The sequence below is a fragment of the Nannochloropsis gaditana genome (genome assembly GCF_000240725.1).
Source record: "Nannochloropsis gaditana CCMP526 unplaced genomic scaffold scaffold575, whole genome shotgun sequence".
In the NCBI taxonomy this organism is placed as follows: domain Eukaryota; class Eustigmatophyceae; order Eustigmatales; family Monodopsidaceae; genus Microchloropsis; species Microchloropsis gaditana.
The window spans coordinates 4898-19334 of NW_005803378.1; the positions used below are offsets into that span (position 1 = coordinate 4898).

The window sequence follows — 14437 nt, forward strand, 5'->3', positions numbered from 1 at the left end:
GCTGTGGAGGCATGGGGCACGCGGGAATAAGAAAGAAAGAAATCGGGGAGACGGGCGGTGAGGAGAGGGAGAGAGAGAAAAGAGGGGAGGAACCGCGGTGTTCCGGGACTCCTCTACCAGTGGCAACACTAAGCTCTACTGAGCAGGATCACTGTTGACGAGGCACCCACTCCCGCCCTCGCTAAATACGTACAAATCAATCAGGCGAGTGTTCATGGACTTGATCTCCTGGAGCACGTCGTCCTCGTCGAACACCTCCTGCAATGTGAAATCCCCCCGGTCCAACAGGTCATTGACAGGGCTGTGTGTATTGTGTTGGCAGAGAGAGAGCTACGCGTGAGGCTTACCTTCACCATAAAATCCGCTCCGCCGTCGGGCGGGTACGTCTCGAAATACGAGAGAGGCCCCCCCCATCCCTCATCGAATGCTGCCCAAACGTGGGAGTCTCGCGTCCATGACGTGCTCCAAGGCATATGCACCATCCCTTCCAACCAAATTCGTCGACATTTTTGTCGAGGCCGTCAATTGCGCGTACCTGTTGATCGTATAGTTACTCGACCAAAATTCCCCCTGCCCGAACGACTGAAATAACGCCATAGTCTTCCGTACACCGCGCCACAGGCGTGGGGCCTACTCAACCAAGTTGTTCGTGGGATCGTCTGTACCCTCCCCCACGCCCACCACACCCTATAATTGTTCCCTTGATTGCGCTTACTCCCACAGTGAGCGCGCCGCCCGTTCGATAAGCAACGCCCGACTGATGAACGGGAAGGGGGAAAGAAATACAAAGCACAAGAGCGCCCCCGTCGCAGCCGCTTTGTAAATCCTGGCCCGCCTAAAGCTTGAATTGCCTTGCTTTTTTACACAGTATGGTAAGGGGGCAATGAGAGAGGGGGTTTGAGGACAAGACAGGTTGGGAAGTGTACTACTCGTGGGTGGCGAGGAAAGGTTTGTTGTTCCTAGCTGCCCGTGCTGGTGTGTGCCAGGAATGACACGTGTGCCCCCCATTACCACCCGCTTTGCAGCAAAGGCACGCAAACCACATTTGTATTTATACATTGACACTTGTTTTCTGCTTTGTTGTGATTTCAATGGAGACGACGAAGGCCCTGTCGCCGCTTTTCCGTCTCCTGCGCTCGCTCGCTCGAGGTGCTCTCCGAAGGGGAAGTGAATTCTACGGGAGAGGTTTAGTCCTTTTTAACGCGCATTTTGTGCGAATCACACTTCCTGCGACAACAAATACGATGCAGTGTGCAAAGAAATTGTAGTGTCGTTGCGCCGGTATGTTTTTTAACACCGTTTGTCTTGCGAAAGTGGCCCTGGCGGTCATTAGCTGCTCCTCGGCACCGTGGCGGGCAAGGGTTGAGGTCAATATACGACGTTTGGTTCATTTTTTTTTATTTTGCAATGCTGGCTGGCGAGCAGGCAGCACAAATCGATTTGGAACATGAGTAAAATTCCAGCGCGTCCTTCTACGTCTACAAAAGAAGCGATTAAAAATCATCCTACAGGAACGCTCACCCCCCGACATGGCCCATGCGGGGGCCCAAACAACTCCCGCGTGCCCCCAATACTGGGCCCCACCACTCACACGCATCCCATTTCAGGTATAACCTCTTTGAACACCGGGGATAAGTTTTTCTGATGCTTTGCACAAATTGTAGCTCAAACACATGTCCTACCGTCCTCTTCAAGAAACCAGAGAGAGTGGTCCTTGTGTGTCGATATTTTCCTGCGCCCGCCCCCCTCATGCATGCAAACCGTTGAGACATCGAAGTTCTTCTCCCTGCTTGCTGTTGTCATGATGTCCTGGATAAACTCGTCCGTCTTCGCCCGGAATTTCCGTGCTCGTATCCATCGGAAAGACGCCTCCCACATGCCCGCGCCCCCCCCCGTGCCGCATCGTCTCGTGCTCCAGCCCAACACAGTTGCACTTCATATTCGAGAAGCCGCCGATTGCACAGTCGCAGTAGAAGGGTCCCTCCTCCTTCTGCACCAGGTCGTGGTCCTTATGGCAGATCTGGGAGCAGGGCATGCAACAACCTACATTGCCCTGGAGCACGCTGTACTTCTCACAGGTCCGGCACACCATGTACGCCTGCCGCATCCAGCTGGTACCCGTGGCCCGAAAGGTGCAGATGCCTTGCTCCGTGCACGCTTGCAGCTTCTGCTGCGCATATGCGACCAGGGGAGTGGTGGAGAGCGTGCTCCGAGGCCCCTCGACCAGGGCCAGAAAAGCGCCCCCCGGGCCCATGCACGGGGTCTCCTTCGCCGTGGGCGAGGAGGCGAGGGGGGAACCGTCGAGCCCCTGCCTCGCCTGTCGAGGGGAGTAGCTCTTGCTTCTGGGTTTGTCCGCCAATAACTTATCGAGCAGCGCCTCGTGCGCCGCCCTGTCCCCCCCTTGGACCATTGTGACGACGAAACAGGGAGGCTCGCTCACCCAGAAGGCCATGAAGGCCCGCTCCTCCTCCTCCTCCTTCTTGATCTCCTCCTCGTTACTCGCCATCTTGGCCTCTTCCCGCCCCGGCGCGACCGCCCGTCCCTCGTTGATTGCGCTCACGTAGGTGAGTCCTGGGAGCACGGCGCCCGGCTTGAAGGCCAAAGCCCCGCTGCTCGCGCTCATCTCGCACGTACCCCCCCGCAAAATGATCCGATCCCCCGGGTGGGCAAGCCGCGCGATGATCGTGGCCGTGTCCCGCCGGGAGATGTCGAAGCAGCGGGTGCGGGGCAGGTGGGACAGGTTGGCCAGCCGGGCCGCAAGGGGGGGTTGGGCGCTCCCGTGCAAAATGTGCTGGCGATAGCTGTGGTAGTAGTAGTCCCATTCATAGCCCGGGCCGTCATAGTGATCTGGCCACTGGTCTCGGAGGAAGCAGGGGTGGCCGATGGAGGCGGAGGCTTCCGCGAAGGGAGCCTCGGGGAATATGTGCTGTGGGGGGGGAGGGAGAGAGGAAGGAGGGATGAAAAGGTGGCGGGCATGGCGTTACTACGGGAATCGGTCACAGGGTTAACACGAAGGAAAGATAGAGGCATGCGCCCCGATACCCCAAAGCAGCTCCCCCTACGCCCCTGTCACCCCTCACCTCCATGATGTGAAAAACCTCGTGCCAGAACCACATGGGCGACCAGACCGGCCGCCCCTTTAGCATGGGCCCGTCCGACATGAAGACCGCCCGGCCCCCGGCCGCGTCTCCCCCCGAGGCCGTGATTCCCCCGCAGGTCAGCATGTAGGCGGCCGGCGGCGCCTTCAATCCGGGCCACACCACCAGGACGGCTTGAGCTTCCCGCACTCTTTCGTCCGTTTCGCTTGCCACGGCCAAGTGTTTGCGGAAGTTGGGGCAGGCTGCGAAATCTGCCTGAGCCACGAGCCGGTTCGGGTTCGTGGAGGCCTCCACCTCGCGGTGGTAGCGGCGGGCGGGCATACAGGCCCCCCTCAGCACGCACTGTGCCCGGTCCAGGACTAGCTCCCACTTCACCGTCTCCTTAGACAGGGCCAGGAAGGACTCGGAGAACTCTTCAAAGGCCGCCTCCATCGCCGTCAAGGACGCCTCCAGCTCCTCAGGCTCGAAGGAACAGCCCGCCTCGTAGGTGCCCGAAGCCTCCCCCTCCTCGAGCTCGCGGGGGAGGCGGCCGGAGGAGGAGGGGAAGACGAGCACGACCACCCTTACCACCGTCGGTGTCGTCTCGTTTTGCCTCGCTCGACCGCCGGTTGTGCCCTTCGAGGTGGCTGCCGGCCCGCGCTTGGGGGAGGAGGAGGAAGCGGACGAGAAGCGGGGGCTCCCCGAGGCGAGGTGCCGGGCCCGCCGCTTGCACGTGTAGGAGAGCAGGCGTAGTTTCCAGTAGACATCTTCCTCCCATATCTTGTGCCCTTGCGCCCAGGGCGCCTCCAGCAACCGCGAGATTAAGGTCACCGCTTCCTTGTACCTCGTCCCCACCATCAGCTCCCCGACGCGACGCTCCACCTGCCGGCTCAGCACCTCCGGCAGGCCCGTGTGGGGGTAGACCCCGCAGAACTGGAAGAGGGACTCCACGGCCTCCCCTCCGCCCCCAGTCCCGAAGGTCTCTTGGGCCCACACCTCCATGAAGAGGGGGGCGGCGGGACAGAATTGGATGGGGATCGTCTGTTTGGAGGGGTTGTCGGCCAGGAGGCTGAGGCCGTAGAGGAAGGTATTGGCACAGGCCAGCAGCGGAGCCTTGGTATGGTACATCGCGTCCACGGTGATCCCTACCGTGATGGAGAAGTTGTGGGGATTGAGCTTCAGGAAGGCAGAGTTGAAGATCGAGCCGGCGGCCTCCAGGATCCGCGCGTAGTCCTTCCCTGCTGCGCCGTGGGCTCCGCCCTTCTCACGGCCGAGGCTACTCTCCATGCCGACCACATTTTGCTCGCGGGACTCGCTACACAGCTCCTCCTTCCAGGCCCGCCATTGAATGTTGTGCAGCTCATCTGCTTTCTCGGGGGTGAGCTCCAGGGGGCTCCGGCCTACCCACAGAGGCAGCTGCCTGCCGTCCAAGTACGGTGGGCAATCAGGAGGCGGTGCCTGGGCCAAGAAAAGCCCTTCCAATGTGCAGCTCTGACTTGATCGCACTCGTTTCATGCTGAGCGGACGACCTTCCACCAATTCCTCTTGCATGGAAGGGAAAGCCTCAGCCCGGCCGGCTGCCGAGACTTCTGAGAACTGATGGGCTCCAGGGGCCTGCTCGTTGCTCTGCTGGTGCATTTGTTGCTCTGTGTCATCGTCCCGCCGTCGGTGGTGATCCACTGGTCCACCGTTGGCCTCGGTTGCCATGCGCCTGCACTGCGCCTGTGACACGGAGGTGCTGAAGGAGATAAATATGTTGAGTGAGACAACAGTGAATATGACAGCCACCCGCGAATTTGGTCGCCTGGTGAGACACAGTTGAAGTTTCATGCCTCATCTAAGGACATATGAAATGGAGTAGTACCGCGCGTGAAGAAGTGCCAGCATTCACGAAAAGGCATACGTCAAGTCCCGTCTCCTTCACCCGGATCATCTTCTTGACAGGACATTTTTACACGCGGGAAAAAAGGCCATGACAAACGTTCCACTCCGCTACACGACCAGTACCTACTGACGGAAAGTTATAACTGTGGTTTTCCTGGTGGTCTTTCTCACATGGCGCGATTGAAAGGAGAGAGTTGTGAGATTGCCCTGCCAATAGGACGGGCCGGGCGGCATATAAGTGAATATTGTCCCGAGATACCAGCAGGGGCAAAGCCTGAGGGCTAGACCGAAAAAAAGGCACTGGCTTTCAGCAAAGACAGATCCACCAAATCTCATGCACAGCTCATATCATCAACAGTCTAATTTAAATGAAGTGATATCTGCAGCAGACTTGCAACGCACAGTTTTACTCAAAAGGTGTTGTCCCAGACTTGAGCCAGATCGTCGTTGGTTTCGCTTCGCTCTTCGCTCCTTTACGGCCCGAGCGCCGTAACCATGACCAGCTTTTCCGCAGGCAAGAAACACCTAGATCTTCTTGACCTCCTGCTCAGGCATTACCGTCACCTCACCTGATTAAAATGTGCCAAACCTAACTTGAAAAAGACACGCCCCGGGCGCGGGATTGAGCGCTAGCCTGAGCCCCCCCCCATCCGGATCGATCTTCTCGTCGTTGGTCAAACCAGCCTGCGGCGGTGCGTAATTTGCGTTGAAAATGGATTTGAGAGCCTACAAGGATAAGCCACAAAAGAAAAATCGCGTATAACGAAGAAGGCTTGAAGTTTCGTACTCTACGTTGCTTTATTTTCCCCCTCGAAAAGTCAGTGTTCGATCCGACGACGGCGCTTTCCGTTGGTAGCAGCATCCTGTCGCCGTTTTTTTCCAGCCCCCACACATCGGTGAGGGTAGAATTACTTAATTGTTCCATATTTATAACTTCAAATGTGTTCAAAAAGCAATGAACGCACGCGATCTTGCTCTTTTCTTCATGTCCTTTCCAGGTCAACATAAAAACAGACTTCTTAAAGCCATATCAAATGCTTTCGGGTTGCTTTTCATCCCAAACAAGGGCACTTGTGCGCACAGAAAACGAAAGTGGATGGCAGCTTGTCTGTTACAGAGAAGCCGGTGGAGAGCCAACCTCAATCGCATTGGTAGTAGGAAGTTGAATTCCTTCAGCCGCGCCAACGCTGTCGTATTTTTGTGCCTGTAACGTGCGGCAGAAAGGAAGGTTGAGATTGGAAGAAAGGGGGAAGAGTAATGAGTGAGCTCACAACACGTGGATAAATTGTATGGTTCAGCTTTTCTTCAAGATAATATTATCCTTGCCAGTGTAATTACCTTGCCGCGCCTACGAAGAATCAGGTAGAAGACCCATATGCTGTTTGAAATGGACATGTGAGCAGTGTTGGGAAGATATCTTTTTCGTCGTGCAAAAAGCAAGACATATGAAAGGGCACAAGTGGAGAAAGGATTTCAAGATCCAATCAAATCGTGGCTCAAGAAACTATTGTGTTTTTTTTAAAAAAATGTAGAGAACAAGGAAAGTTAAAATGTAAGATTTTCGCACATACCCGAACTTCAAGATGACCCAGAAGCAAAAAATGATAACAATGTTGTCAAAATCTTCTCCTCCAGCATCGGTTCCTTCGTTTGAACCGTAATTGGCGAGCTCGTACCCGGTAAAGGTCACGAAGAACGCCCACAGGTTGATAGCACGCCCGAACCACCGGTGTACCCACTTTGTTTTGTCCTGCAGCCGAAAAGGGAATAAATTTTCATGTCGGTTGATAAAAAGTGGATGAATGGGACGAAAGACATTCGATGATTCCTCGTGGGCTTGAAACTTACATCCGGATACGCCACTCGAAAGAGGATGTGCACGAACAGGGCAACTATCATCGAGAATCCGTAAATGACGTGCCTCTCCTTGGAGCCCATCGCCTCTTTGAACTCTTCGGCGCTCAAAATTATGATCATTCCAACAAGGCCTAGGATGAAGGCCAGCGTGTTCAGACCTCTGTGGGCGTTCCAAAGTCTGGATCCATGCTCGATGACTTTAAAGTAGTTGGTCCGCATATTTGTCTGACAGAGAGTGTTAAAAGCAAAAAAATCACAATGAGAGTAGGAGGGATAAGAGCACGAGCACGTAGACCGACAGGTGGCAGAAGGAGGAAATGCCTGGTACTAGGAGACCGCGGGATAGAACGAGCCCATGGTCGCCTTGGCTCGAAGCCTGTGCTGAACAAAGCCTATCTTCACTTTATCCTTCCTTCGCAACCTAGTCATGTCTAAATGTTTATTCCGCCACTTCCCCCCCATACCCGCTTCGCTTTCTGCTGCACCACGGAACTCTCGACCCACCTTGTTGGATGCCCACCATGCTATCGCCTCAGCTAGTTGTGTCATGAAGAGGAACGCGACAATCATAATGATACCGTGTGCACCAACAGCAGCTTCTCCCATCCTCACAAGATTTCTTTGTCTTCGTGGTCTGTGCGAGATATGGCATGCGTGTTCTGTTAGTGTGCTCAAGAAATCATACAAAAGCACCTACAATTGACTCATGGTTGCATTCGAACCAAAGACTTATTTTTTTATGTAACTTGCACATTTGCACAATGACAAGAATTAATTTAAATCACTCGGGAAGGCAGAATACTTTTTGGGAGTGTTTCGATTTTGAATGACGACGATGGTGTGCTTCGCATGCCTAGGGTGAGGTCATGCACGTTAAAGACTCTGAAACAAGTCGGATATTTTCCGTATCAGTATGCTTATCACAAATTCATTCATAATGCTTACTAAGACTCATGCCCGAATTGTTTGAGCCTCAAGGAGTCACCTGTGTAGCTACAGAACGCATGCCTCGGTGTCGAAATGAAGGCCACGACCAGCAAACATTGAGGTATTATGTTGGTGTCCCAGAATTTTGCGCAATGATGATGCTCTTCAGCAAGAGAAGTGACAGGCTATATTCAAAATGACTTCTCACTTGTCCAATTTTGGCAAGGCCATGGTTGCACCCGACCGTCGGGGTGGTCGCACTTGATGCACTGCGGTGGTTCGCATAATTTGAAATTTTCGGCGAGCAGCTGCGTCTCCTCAACGGTTCGCAACGGTCTCGAGGCTACGTTCCACTCACCTGATATCTAATCACTTTGTATAGTCTTACAATAGATATGGCCCGACGTCGGCATGGACTCGAGCACCCGCTTGGTACATTACAAATGCTGGCATGGGGAGCCTTTCTGTTCACAGCAGCAAGCTTCTTATTGATCATGCCTTCCCGCTTCAATCCGTATTCGTTCGCATTACCTTCTATCCTAGGATTTTGTTTGCTGTTGACCCTGATTGCAGGTATCTATACCACACTTATTGACCCATGCGATGAGGCTCTTTTACGTATGGCGCCATGTGATAAGGAAAGTCATGACGTACTCGATCGAAGTGTTGATCAACAGCAACAAGAGCAGCAGCAAGAGAGAGTGTACTGCTACATTTGCCAAGCAAGCGTTGGCAGAGGAACGGCGCATTGTAGACAGTGCAACAAGTGTATAGCAGGCTTTGATCAACATTGTGCATGGCTTAACACGTGTATCGGGCAGCGAAACTATCTTCCTTTTATCTGCACGCTGTGGTGTGCCTTCTCGGTGACAATCCTTCAGGCCAGCATGAGCTTTGTTATTCTTGTACAATGGATGGCTTACGGATCAAATGCCCGTATATTTTCATCTATCACGCTTCCCGTGAAAGTTTACATTTTTTTAACTGTGATTGTAGGAACCTCATCTTCTATCATAAGCTTCTTGCTTGGGCAGATGCTCCTATTCCACCTGTTCTTATCTATTCACGAGATGACGAGCTATCAGTACGTAATCCTTCAGAGCCAACGGGAGCGGAGCCACGAAGAGAGAGAAGCGGCAAATCGCGAACTCGTGAAAATGATGAAAACAAAGCATTCTACGGACGCGGTCGTAAGTGCATCCTCGTCACTACCACCATCAGAGTCTTCTTCACCTACAGAGCCTCCATGTACAGCATCGTCTCTGTCCTCGCGTTGGCGATTCCCTAAAGAAATTGTCCTGTCACGGCTACCACCGGCATTACCCTCGCCACGAGGCCTCAGCTTCTTGTCCAAGAGGGACGTGGCCCCGTCCAGTCTGCCGGGAGACGTGTTTTTGGCGGCGGACGAGGAAGATGACGAGGGGATGAGAGACGATGACGCGGTTGTCATCCACTTTTGAACATTAAATCGAAATACGACTAAACGCAATGTAAAAAGCCCATTGGAGCGCGCAGGAACTTGCCAGAAATTTACTTATTCTATCAGTCGTCGAGTCCTGAGACAGGAGGCCGCTCAAGAAGCAGCCAATTTCTTGTCTTCCTCAGCCACATCTTTAGAAAGGATCTCATAACACTCACCCAAAATTTTGTGTTGACTCGGCGACGTCCCATCAACATCGTATCCCAATTTATTGAGATAAAAGGCGAGGGCTGCACCGTTGCTTTTGAAAACCGTAAGCTTTATTTTTCTCATTTTCAATTTTACCGCCATGCTTTCTACAACGCTCATCATGCGAGCACCTAATCCTCGCCGTTGCACGCTTGGAGCCAGCTGAATCTCGTATACGTACAAAACTGCTGTTGGAATCTCTTCGTCTCTATCCAGAACATAGCGGATGTGCACGAAACCCACCGGCGTGCCCTCACCCTGCGCCTCGCCGTCTCCTGGAGAAGTCTGGACGGCAATAAGGTACCGAGACTCTTGCGAAAAAATCTCGCTTCTTTTTTCCGCCTCTCGGTAGCCCCAATTGCTCTCATACTGCTCTTTCATGTTAGATTTAAAAAGAGAGAATAAGGGCTCCTTCCATGAGGGAGGTAAAGTTGACCGCGTGTGGTAGACGATCTGTACGGCAGGTCCATGCTGATCGCATCCCTGGCGGTGGTGCAGATTTGGCGCTTCTTGGTCGCTGCTGGACATGGGCTGATGAACCGTATTTGTAGGCCCATTTGAGGTGTCGTTTTCCAAAGGTACCTCGCTCAAGGTGTCGAATACTCCAAGGTTTTCCATGCCTGATGGGAGGAGTGCCACTGCCTTCGCGGTCAATTCCGCCTGTGCAGCCATAGCCAGCTTTCCCGTCTTGCGCTCTTTGGCACGAGCTTTCTTGCCCGCACCCATGCTGCCGTGAGTTGATTACATGTATCCGATGAGTCGAGCCGGAGTATTTTGAAAACTTGCTGCGGCGGGAAAGGAGCAAGAAGGAAGTTGCCGGCATCGCTCAAATGTCGCGTGTAACGCCTCGGCGAGAAGCTCCCTGGGAGACGGTGGTGTTAAATCGTATTCCGATTGTTCTATGCTTGAGTGCGGGATGTGTAACAAAGTAAACTTCATTCCGCAGTACAGGCGGTGGGCACCTCTTGGTGTGCTTTAAGACGTAGGGCTCTAGAAACAGCAGAGTAAACGAGGGCTCGAGAAACAAGCAGGAAAAGAAAAACTCTACGAAGCCCGAACTGCGTAGTACACTTTTAGCGTTTCTGCACTGACAAAAATCAACTCGGGTCCCCTTTTCATAATCAGTATTGTGTAGCATCATGAAGCGTGCAGCTCGGGCCTCCCTGCTTTTCAAGGTTCCTGAAGCGCGAGGGAAGTTGTCAAGTGTTCCAGGATGTTGACAGCCTATTAGCGATGGACGACGTGACAGCAATGAAAGTTCCGAAAATATGTTTCTATGTCTTTCCGGCTCCTTTGCACTCTTTCCCGGGGAAAACTTACATGCACTGATCACGCGCCCTTTGAAAATGTCGCCCTCAGCTGTCTCAGTGTGATCAGTCCCGTCGCCTCTTTCGTGATGAGACCATCTCGTCGACATTTTAATAGATTTGTTTCCACGATTCACAGAAAAGTTGTGTGAAGAAAGAGTACGTTTGTCATTAAATGTGCCTTGTCCTCAAGATTCTGGCGTTGTAGACAAATGTTTGATGGCTGGCCTCACCCGGAGGCGGGCCGTTCCACTGCAAATAGTTTCTGACTAGTTGTGCGCAACATCTGGCATATGAAGCTGGTAAAGAAAAAGCAACATGCTTTTCTGATGGAATAAGCGCTAAGCGTGCGACACATGTTTGCGAAGTATGAATGGACCTCATATAAATGTGACCGGCTGGGCAGTATTCGCCAGAGACTGCTTTTTTACTTGTGGGCGCAAGAGGCGATCTTCTTTCTGCCCCGCTTACAATATATCTACCAGTAGCTCATTTTTATAAACAAAAAAATGCAATTGACGGCAGAAATGGCAGTAGGGGTAACAACACCTGTCGCTTTGACACCCGAGGAAGATGTGACGAGCATCGCTCATGAGGTAAAAATCGAAAATGAGCACCATTAGCTACAGTCGCCATTTGCATGTCTGACGACATTTTTTCTTTTACAGGTAATCGAAGGAGTTATAGGCGCCTACTCGTCGTACGACACAGCTGATGCGGGGGACTGGTCTGATCGGATAGGCGCAAATACGGTTGAAGCTCTGACAGCCCACTTCGAAAGGGGAAAAGAAAGACGTTATCGCTTTACAGGTTCGTTGAATGGGACGAGATCGTGGCTTGGTTGTGAATCTGAAGAGGACGCACACTGATGCCATCGACTAATCGAAAACTTGGATGCATTCGCGTTTCTGAAACATGCAGTGACTGTGACTCTCGTGCAGCACGGTGAAGGCATCAGTGCCTGTAGTGCTGCGGCATGGAATCCAGAAACAGATTTTGTCGTCAGAGTTTCCTGGCAAAATCAGGCCATAACCTGCCTGGTGGTGGTTTTCGCCCTGGCCTGGTGAAGAATATACACATAGATTTATGCAGTCCAAGTTACACAATGCTGTCTTACTTTCCATGCGGGGGGTGTTATCCTGAATACGTTTCAAATAATATGCACACTTCTTGCACAGAAACATTTTTAATTAAGGGCTTTTTAAAGCGACGAGACTATGTCAGGACTTGGAGGGAGAAACCTCGTCTGATGATCAGACACACATGTAAAACCCTCTGGAGTTCCAAGTATGTACTAGTCAAGGGTAGGGCGATCAAAAATTGATCAGTACGCTGGATAGGACATCATCTTCTGTAGGAAATGAGAAACGCTGAGGGGAAAAAAAACTCCGCTCTTTCCTCCATCGGCCGGAACGGAACGTATCCACGTTGTGGACCCAGAGAGAATCCCAACATGGCACGTCAAAAGATCACATTTTTCTATCACGACAACCCCTCGACATTCTTAAATCGGAAATTGCCAGCTTTTGCCTGGACCGTGGAGGTATTCTTCCGTATGGGCCGTGCGTCATCATCGCCGCGGGCGAGGCCCTCCGCCGCTTTTTCCTCAACGCAGCGCGGCTCAAGTTCCTCTGATGAAACTCTAACCTGCGAACCATATGCGTCCGCAACAGCACAAAATTTCCAACGCCAGTGCAGGTGCATTTTCGGAAAGTCGATGCAAGTGCGCTAAAACCCCAAGTGTGCCGCTCCTAGCTTGCTGGCTACAGTCGTCGCCCACGGCAACGTGCCATATCCTTTCGCCAAGCATAGAAAAGAGGGCCCCAAGCACACGGCTACCGCAGCATAAGCATTAGGTTACGATTGGAAAACTAAATATAAGCGGCTGAGACTTCGGAAAAGGGTTGGCTCGTGGATTTCTAGGACGCAACAGAGGGACAAGTGGAAAATCGAAGAGGACCGTATGAAACATCGAGTAAAAGACTGCCACACAAACGTGCTGCAGTTGCTGGAGAATCGTCGTCGGCATGGAGAGACAGGGGCAACACAGGTGAGATGAAGATTGAGGCTGGAATCAGTCGCCGTGCTACTCGCCCGATAGCTTTGTATCCTTATGTAGATCTCTCGCCTTCGCTTATACTGCGTAAGCACCTTACCCTGCACCTTCTCCATCCCGTGCTTCCCATGCACCCTACAGCGAGCCCTCGAAAGCTGGGCCGAGAGATATAGTCTTGTCCATGCACAAGCGCACTATATTTCCTTACCCCGATCGACGAAATCCACCATTGCTACTTGTTTCTCTCCGGATGGCAACATGCTCGCCTCCACTCACGGGGATCACAGCGTCAAACTCGTCTGCTACCATACCCGCCGCGTCCTTCGCGTCCTTGTCGGACACCCACGTACCCCCTGGACTGTTAAGTTTCACCCCCGGAGCCCACGCCTACTAGCGTCTGGCTGCATCGGGGGCCAGGTCAGGATATGGGACGCGGAGTCGGGCCACTGCCTACACCGAGCCGCCCTCGACCTTCCCATCATCTCCCTCTCCTTCCACCCGAGCACGGCCGGCACACAGATCCTCGCGATCGCCACCTTCCACAGCATTTGGCTTTGGCCCTATCAAACCTGCGCACGGCCCTACAACGAGTGGCAAACCGAGCGCCTCCTCCGGTGCGTCTGCTTCCCCCCACCCCAGGGCCGGCACATCCTGGTCGGCCTTAGCAACGACACCAGGACCGCACCAACAATGATGCAGCGACATTCGGAGGACAACGAGAGCGGAGGGGAGCGGGATCGCGGAGCAGGCACCACCCCCGCGGGCTCTCCCAAGACCTTCCACCTCTTTTGCTGGGACTTCGACGCGGAGAAAGCCATGGTGCCGCGTGCCCGCCGAACCCCCATGGCCCCCATGCGAGGGCGGCCGGGCAGAGGAGATGAGGAGGTGGGAGAGGGCAGCGCCCCCCCCGTTGTCATGCGGCACTTGTACTCCTCGCCGTTGGGGCGACCACGCCCCCTTTTGGAGAAGGCCGTCCTGTACAACGACGGGGGCATGGACGTTTCTGCCTGCGGGCGATTCTTGGTCACTTGTGCCCAATTTCAGCGCCACGATCTGATTCTGGGATCGGACAGCAGTGAGGCGTGGGGAGGGAGGGAAAGGGCTCAGGAATGCGGGGGCTCGGACGGCGATGCGTGGCGAGGCCGCTTCGAGAGGGACGACAGGCGCGGCGACGGCGACGGGCTTGCGTTGGGCCCAGGGGACGTTTTCTCCCTCCCGCATCTGGTGAAGCTTTCCCTCCTTCCGTTCCTGCGGGATGAGGGGGATGAGGAGAATGGGGACGTCGAAAGGGTGAGGAGCACGCGCGTGCACAGGGGGCGGCGGGAGCAGGAGGCGGAGGCCGGGGGACCGGCCGCCGGAGTAAATGAAGACACCAGTGAGGCTGTCCCCACTTGGTACGATGCTCCCATTGCAGCGGTGGAGGAGACGGACCGGAAATGGGACAGAAAGGAGGCGCGGGAGCGCGAGGCGGAAGCTGTGTCGACGGTAGGATACCGTTATCAAGGACAGAGACAGGGGTACCTGGCCCCCATCCTCGCAGCCCGACCCTTGCGGGGCGTCTCATTGGGCGAGATCACTTCCGTCAAACTCTCGCCTTCTGGGTCCCTGGTCATGCTCGGGTACGGGGGCGCGCGGGCGGTGCCCGGGTCGCGGGGGGCCG

General features: G+C 53.9%; 1 protein-coding gene across 1 annotated transcript; it reads left to right on the top strand.

The window, feature by feature from the left end:
• Nucleotides 1-8195: 8195 nt before the first annotated feature.
• On the top strand, nucleotides 8196-9131 carry NGA_2025520 (putative palmitoyltransferase zdhhc11-like protein; the record flags this gene model as incomplete). The annotated part of the gene is made up of 1 exon (XM_005854231.1): nucleotides 8196-9131. A coding segment is annotated over one exon (936 nt), but the record flags the coding sequence as incomplete, so codon positions are not given.
• Nucleotides 9132-14437: the final 5306 nt, after the last annotated feature.